The sequence below is a fragment of the Lepeophtheirus salmonis genome, chromosome 3 (assembly GCF_016086655.4).
Source record: "Lepeophtheirus salmonis chromosome 3, UVic_Lsal_1.4, whole genome shotgun sequence".
NCBI lineage: Eukaryota > Metazoa > Arthropoda > Copepoda > Siphonostomatoida > Caligidae > Lepeophtheirus > Lepeophtheirus salmonis.
The window spans coordinates 47776486-47784731 of NC_052133.2; the positions used below are offsets into that span (position 1 = coordinate 47776486).

Sequence of the window (8246 nt, forward strand, 5' to 3'; positions counted from 1 at the left end):
GGAATATTCTCATTTTGAATTGGGCTATTTCCATTTTAAATTGAACTGTTTCATTTTGAATTGGATTATTCCCATTTTGAATTCGACTACCCTGATTTTAAATTGGATAATTCCATTTTGAATTGGTCTATTCTGATTTTGAATTAGAATATTCTCGTTTTGAATTCGACTATTCCCATTTTGAATTGGATAATTCCATTTTGAATTCGACTATTCTGAATGGATTATTCTTATTTTGAATTGGTCTATTCCATCGTGAATTCGAACTATTCCTATTTTAAATTCAACTGTTACATTTTTAATTGAACTATTCTCATTTTGAATTGGACTATTTTCATTTTGAATTGGACTATTCTTTTTTTGAACTTGATAAGTTATTTACTTCATGATGGGGTTGCAACTTGAACAATTTGCTTATACAAGTTACATCCTGTACACAACATATATACAGCCTACCTATATTGAATTTTAAACAAGAAGTAAAAAGTTAATCCAACAATCTATTCTTTTTTGCTCTACCTATAAGAACTTCACCAGACCACATTTTATTACAGGTGGATTTTGATGCGGTAATCCATGCTCACATACTTACTCGGAAGCAAATTGTAATTTTAAAGTCTTAAAAATATTAAATAATATCTACATAATAATGTATGTTTGTATTGATGTCACGCTCAGTCAAGGTAATTATTATTTTATGGATATGATTGGTACGGCTTTTGTTAAGAGTACATTCATTCAAATGTCATAATCGGTTAAGTTTCCTTTATAAAACCATGAAGGAACATCAGATGAAATATAACGATTCATCATAGGATGTGGAGAAGAAAAAAATATATACAAAATTTATATAAACGTCCTCTAAACGTACGCAAACCGAGAAAAAAAAGGTAAAACTTGTGACTTTATTTCTCAACCAATTTTAGAAAAAATTTCCCAAAAATCCACTTTATAACAAAAATTTGACATGGGATCAATAAAATCGCTGTTAACTTATGCCACACGTTCCCGTACTTGACCGTCCCACTGGGTAAATTCCGGAATCCCCTCCTTATCTCAGTTCTCCAGGATCTTGGTGGTGATGTGGAATCTTCATTCAGCATTGCGCCAGACAAAATAACATAAAGGGTTCCATTTCGGTGAGTTAGGAGCCCAAGAACTCGGTGGCACGTACATAACATTATCATAATCAAGAAAATTGAGTATTCTTTTACTGGTGTAAAAAGGATGTCCCGTCTTGCTACCAGATCCAAGGTCGGTCTCTCACGATGCGTCGGATCCAGGGAAATACTTTAGCGTGCACAACAATGATCTAGACATTGGTGTTAACCTTCAGCCCTGCTTGAAGATGAAAGGGGGAATAAAGTGAACATAACTTGCTACAAGTACCTGGTCTTCATGATCCTATGAATGTGATAAGGGATTTTGCAATCTATTTATTGTTTGTTGAGTTATTCTCTTGGGTTTTACACAAATTTTTCTCATCTGAGAAGAACCAGACAGTTTTTCCACGGGAGGCTTCTGTTTTAGCTTGATAGCTGTGGTACTGTAGGTCTTCATTGATGACACGATAAAGAGTTTAACGGGACTATCGATGCTGTAAACGATGGCATTGATCGATTGGAAGGATTCTTCTAAATTTTTATTTTATTTTCCTCAACAAAAAAGGACTTAGGAAGATTTTGGCTACTTCCGGGTAACAAGACTTCCGGGACATCATCGTCAGTGGGTCCTCACTTTGTCATGTCTCAGACACGTCGCAGAAGTGGTTTTGTGAGCACTACTATGACTTCATTGAGAAGGAAATATGGATCTTAATCTGATGGAATATTTTGATTGTGTTTCGTTGAATCTAGAACAAATCGAACATCCCATGTCATCAAGAACTCTTGAGTTGCCTCCATCAAAAAGACAATGACCATCATGTCAAGGAACTACCTTGTCAATACCTGCTCCTCCTTTCAGGCCGGATCTAGGCTGTGATTGATGATAGAGGTGGATATATAAGAAAAGTTATTTTCCACATTCATATGTACAATTAAAGCCAACTTTCAAGTAAATTTGCCGAAAAATGTGCCCTCAGTGACAATTTAAATATTTTCTAAATGACCAATTTGATCTTAGCACCTTGTACTAGAAAATAAATGTACTTTGACGCGTTATATTTGTTGGTGGCCAAACTTTCTATTATCTGTATAGATATTTAAGATATTGTTTTAGAAATGATTGCATTTTACTTTCAATAAGTATGAGAAATGGCTTTTGAAAGTGACTGAAGAAATAATTTCCAAATATGATTTATGTGAGTCCTATAAATTAAATCTTATGTACTATGAATCACAACATCATTATGTTTAGCAATAAAATAGGAGAGCTATTTTCAGGGTGAATAGGAACATAAGCTTTGTATTGAAGTTAAATATGTCTTGTAACCAAGCAGTAGATTAAAACGTCGTTATCTTTATTTTACCTATGTCACACCCCTTCCTCTTAAAATATACATTCAAAAGGCTTATAATCTGATTCTATTTGGGTAGTTCAACTCCCCCATTATTGGATTATTATTCAACATGAGGTAGTACCAGGAACTGCCCGGAGTTATTAGGTGTTGACGAACAGACAACCTTTGCTTTATTAATATAGAAGATGACTCTCCTATAAATTTTTATAATAATAATTATTATTAAATGACATTGTTCAGGTTGACAATAACAAAAAACTCTCACCCTAAAAAAATGCTAAGGATTGACAACCAAATATATATAAATACAGGGTCGTTCAGCTAAATCCAGACCATCTTTAACTACATTCTGAGTAATAAGGAAAGCATTTCACTTGGTTAATTCAATTTTAAAGTGAGAGGTTGTTGAGCCTTAGCTTTAAGTTAGCTGCGCAATTTTGAATTAAAAACAAGTATTTACGATGTAGGAGACTCCATCACCGAAATTGCTTGCGTAGTATACTGCACTACGTATATCAAGAAAATGCTCTGGTATTCAAAGAGCACAGTCTACGACGTCTACAACCCCTGGAAGGAGAAGGGGACATATAAATCGAAAAGCTCACAAGTCCCGGAGTCATAAAAAGGCACTTCCGTATTCCTCGTAGTCCTGAAACGTTTCTTGAATTCATCTCCTGGGACTCTGACCGACAAAATTAGCACTATGTGTCATCAAAATAGAGAATAATAAATGTAAATTTACTCATTTATCAAGTATTTCAATTTAAAGGACTCAAGGGAATGACCGAGCACTCAGTAGAAGAAGAATATGTTTTTTCCTTCTAATTGATGATGGGTTTAAAATTGTCGGTCATCATAAATTCCTATTTGAAACAGTCTTGGATACGTTTTATTTACTATTTTGTGGGCTAAATTTAACTATTTAATATAATTAGCCAAAAATTGCAATATATTTTTATAATGGTAATGCGTAGTAAAATATTCTTCAAACTTTTGACATTGTGGTTCATTGATTGTCATTTTCATTAGTAAATTAATAGGGAACTCTTTTTTTTATAAGTGAAAATGGAAACTCATCGTCACTTGAAGTAAGGGTGATTTTTGGAATTAATATAATTATGAAATATGTAAGATATTCCTTCTTCAACCATAATGAAGATACATACTAAGGCTAACTCGCTAATCTTATCTTTTTTAATTCGTATTTAATATACGTTCCTCCTTTTTCCGTTAGCACACTAATTCCGTTTTTTTTTAATTTTTTTGGTGCATGCCCGAATCTACAACCCATACCCCTCAAAAAACTTTGAGAATCGATCTTTTTTTCCGAAAAAAATCTACTTTGTGTCGAAAAAAAAAATTGGCCTCCAGATCCGAGGAATCTGGTCTAATCATAATAAAACAAAGCCTTAAGTACGTAACTCAGAATTCTGAACAACTTTTATTGTATGTCCAAAGTTTCTCTCCATTTTTGAAATAAAGGCGTTTTTAACATTGTTTTTTTTTTTAAACAGGACGTACAAGAAACACACACATAAATTATTTTAATATTATGCAGAATAATTTTAAAAAACCAAATTTGAACGAAAAAAAAGTATTTTGTTGTTAAACCCGGGACTTTTCTACCCATGTTTTATAATTGGATTTTTCTCTGGTCATTTTTTACACTAAAAAAACACCTGGGGATTTTATTATTTAAGTAAATTTCTTAACCTATTGTTCAAACTATTGCTATGGATAAGAAAATAGCATAAAATTAAAATTTTATCTCCACACGGAAGCATATTAATATTTATTGTTAGTTAAGATGACACGCCCTGCATTTTATCCCAGCAACATTTAGTAGTATTTGCGTATCTGTTTTTGCATTAAAAAAGAATGTTAACACGCCCTTATGCATTGATTCCACATGTGCTTTTCCCATTAATATGATTAATTTATAAGTCCTAATTTTACTCCTTGTAACATAATAACTTTTTTAATGATTTGATGTTTGTTAGGGATGGAGTGATATCAAAGTTGTGAATAGAACCTTAATAACCTTTAATTAGACCTTAATTAAGAATAACCACAAACTTGTCTAGTTAATATCAGTAAAATGAACACCTTTTAGAGGTACTGATAACAGAGAGGGTACCGATTTTAAATAGCCTCAAAATAAATTGGTAATTAGCAGGAACATTGCTAGCTTTCATCATTTGGAGGTGCTTATTTCCAAAAATTATCAATAACGTAATATAATGATATAGTTACCGGGTGGTCCATTGAAATCTGAACACCTACTAAATCATAATTTATTAAGGATGAGTGATTGAAATTAATTTGTATTTCGATATATTAAAGCATAAACAATTAGTTACAAAACAAAATATACCTGAGCTCTCTAGCTCCAGAAAATGATAGTTGAACGGGATCGACGAATTTCCATTCGTGCACTCCAAGGAGTTGGGCGTCCCAGGACTATCGTTTACGCCGTCAGCAAGTTCAAAACCTTGGAGAGGAAGAAGGGTTCTGTCAAAAAAGTCAAACTGGACATACCTATTTTGAACAAATCTAATTCTTTATAATTAGTGTTGATTTTTGTAACTGAAAACGATAAAGATACTCCTATCATAATGTTACTTTAAAAAATATTTTCTGGGACCGAGAAAAAAAAGTTATGCATTTTTTGGTTAAATAACTTTATTTTTTGTTATAAAATATTTATAAGAAGCACATACATAAAGAAGAGTGTGAGTCAGTCAATCATTACTCATATTCAAAGACAAATCCAGTATCTCCGAGATACTGATGAGTTTTTGCATCAAATCTGTTGCTCAACTCCTGAGAAAAAAAGTTTTTCCAGTCTCCAATGACACCCTTACGAATAAATCTTCCTTGACTACTAGCTTCATTATTTCCACCATCCGGTTCCATGTTTACAGCTGTATTATTTCTAAAGCTATTGAAGGATAAATGATCTTTAAGGATGTCAAACTGCTCTTCAGAGAGAGGAGGATAGTTCATGAATCTTTGTACATTTATCATTACGGATTTTAAGTCTTTGATCATTTGTTCGTAGGTGATGAGTAAAACGTTGCTATTCTGTTTTTCTAAGTCCAAATCAGCCTTTATAATAAATAGTATAAGAATTAAAGTATGGTAATAAAGCTGACATTGAATGACTTACCCGAGCATGAGCCCAAAATGATCCATAGGCGAGTTGTCCTTCCAAAAAGAACTCAGCGTGTTGCTCAAAAGTTCCATTAAAACCATGATTTTGAAGCAACATCTCATGGAAGTAGTAGGAGACGCAGACATCCTTTGGGTTTCGGAGGACAACAATAACTTTGGCATTTCCAGGAAGGTGTTTAGGGAGATAAGGCTTCCGCAAATGGGATTTAGTGAGTCGTGGGCTGGGCTGTCCTTTAACAAAGTCAACTGTTTTATCTGGAAGTCCAGGTGCTCTAGGAACTAAACTCTCCAGTTCAAGGAAAGGAAACCGTTCGAAGAGTGGAGTTTTACCTCCTTCCAAGTCAACACCTCGACTCAACTGCCAAATCATTTCCTTAAATATAAATGTGCAATACATAATAGGTAGGATTTTACAGTTATAAAGAGGCTCCTTACTTGTGCGAGTGTGGTTCCAACTTTGGGATACGCAACGAGAAATAAGTCATCATATCGAATTTCAAGATTAGATACTTCGTTCTCAATTTCAAGGAATCTTTTTGGTAGATAGAAATTTCCATAGTCCCCATTCTTCACCATATCCACCATTGTCGAAACATCTCCACTCCAAAATTGTTTCCTATAAGCCTTTTCATCCTCAGTTAAAGGTTTGAGGGATGAACTTGGAGAAGCATAGTTAGAAAATTGTGCTCGAACACTCAAAAATGTTTGGCACAAAATAAGGAGATATGTAAACTTCCGAAACATCTTGTTCTTAATGAACAGGGAATTTATCTGTTTCTGAAAACATAAGTGCGCATCGAAAAAAATAGAAAAAAGTCAGTTCTGTTAAAGATATACCAAAAACATTGGCCACGGGCATGTTTTTTTATTATAATACCTTTTAATCATACAGTATTAATATATATTATCCACTCAAAGATATATTTCGTTTTCTTAGAAGGTCAGTCTAGGCAGTTCTAAGATATTAAGTTAATACTCAAAAATCAAGCCACAGAAAAGGGACAAAACTTTGCTCTATTAATATAAGATGTCTTGATTTGAGTGAAGCTTTAACGACTTGACTTGTACTTTTATATCAGTGACTTTGTCATACTTCTGATCAATCAATTTTCGAATAATTTAGATAAAGTTATTTTAAGTATCCGGTTTTTTTTTAAATTTATCCATCGTACTATGGTTCTGTATACCAATATTGTGGCATTTATAACGGTACTATAGTAAACCTTTATTGGAACAGTTGTTTGCAGCTCCAATACAAAAGAGTGGACCGTCGATCCTTTCAAATTTATGACACCCTCTCCAATCAAAATTGTCCTTTATAATAAAAAAGGATAATAAAATGTTATTTTATATTTTAAAAAGCTAAAGAATTTTAGCCACACCCCAAACAAAAAATCTTTTGAAAACATATCAATTACCCTCAATGACATGACATTATATAAGGTAGGGCAGCAAAACGTGGACTGTTAATTAATGTTTATTTTATCATTACTATGAAAGGTTTAGCGATTAGTTTTTGATATTCTCTTTCTGCCGTCCCTTTTATATAAACAAACTATACTAGTAATTTAGTCATTTTATCATCATGAGCGAGCAACAAGCAAAAAGGTAGCGCATCTCAGATGCTGGAGTTGATATGATGAAGATTATGGGCATTGCCAAGTGTTGTAGGAGCCTGGTTTTTTAGTTGGCCAAGATGTTAAAAAAAAAAAATGGATAAGACCTCTCCATGATGTCAGGAAGTGGCGGGCATAATTTAAAGAGGGATACAAAGTTCTTGGTAAGTCTGGAGAAGAATAGAATGGAGATTCCCACTAATTCGATGAATAACCTAGCCAACGATTTCTCTGTGTCTCCTAGGACCATCAAGAAGGCTATAAAGCACAACTTCGGATTATTTTCTTTCACAAGGATCCCAAGCCACCTTATGACAGAGGGCATGAACACCAGGAGGCTCGAAAGGTGTAAGAAAATCCTCAAATGGATCAAGGAAAATTGGTGTTTTTTTTTATTTTTTTTTAAATAATTTTTTATTTATTATTATTGTTAATTATTTTTTTAATATTCCCTTAATTGGTTAGATGGAGTTGCACTGATTAAGTAGGAGTAAACAAACATTTTAGTATTACAATTACTCCATCTAACACAGAAATCTTTTGGTGAAAATAAAGGAATCACGGAATCTAGGAATCACCTGAGTGAGAACCCATACAAATTGAGAGCAAGAGAATATCTTTTCCTGAGCGCGTTGTCCATGAGCTACAGCGAATCTATTGTTTATTTGTTTTTTTAATTTCGGAAAAAAATTTAATATTTGAATATAATTTTTAAAATTTTTTACCAAATATGTAATTTTTTGTGAACACCTGTGAATTTTTGAATTTTTTTGCCCAAAATTTTAATTTCTGAAATATTTTATGTACAGGAATGGATTTTTGATATTTTTTTTAATATTTTATTTTTGGAAACTCCAAAAACCAAGCCACCCACAAAATATAATCCACCGGATGCCCTTTTTGATTTGTATAAATTAATATAAAAGTCCTATGCAGTCCTAAGTCTTTTTGAATTCATAATACTTAGAGTCAGCTGCTTTAAATCATATCAGAGG

General features: G+C 32.9%; 1 protein-coding gene across 1 annotated transcript; it reads right to left on the minus strand.

Annotated features, from left to right (window-relative positions):
* Window positions 1-5124: 5124 nt before the first annotated feature.
* On the minus strand, window positions 5125-6406 carry LOC121115246 (sulfotransferase 1E1). The gene is made up of 3 exons (XM_040709445.2): window positions 6071-6406; window positions 5631-6008; window positions 5125-5569 (listed from the first exon to the last, which is right to left on the minus strand). Exons 1-3 carry the CDS (start codon window positions 6377-6379, stop codon window positions 5210-5212), a joined length of 1047 nt encoding a protein of 348 aa, XP_040565379.1. The 5' UTR covers window positions 6380-6406; the 3' UTR covers window positions 5125-5209.
* Window positions 6407-8246: the final 1840 nt, after the last annotated feature.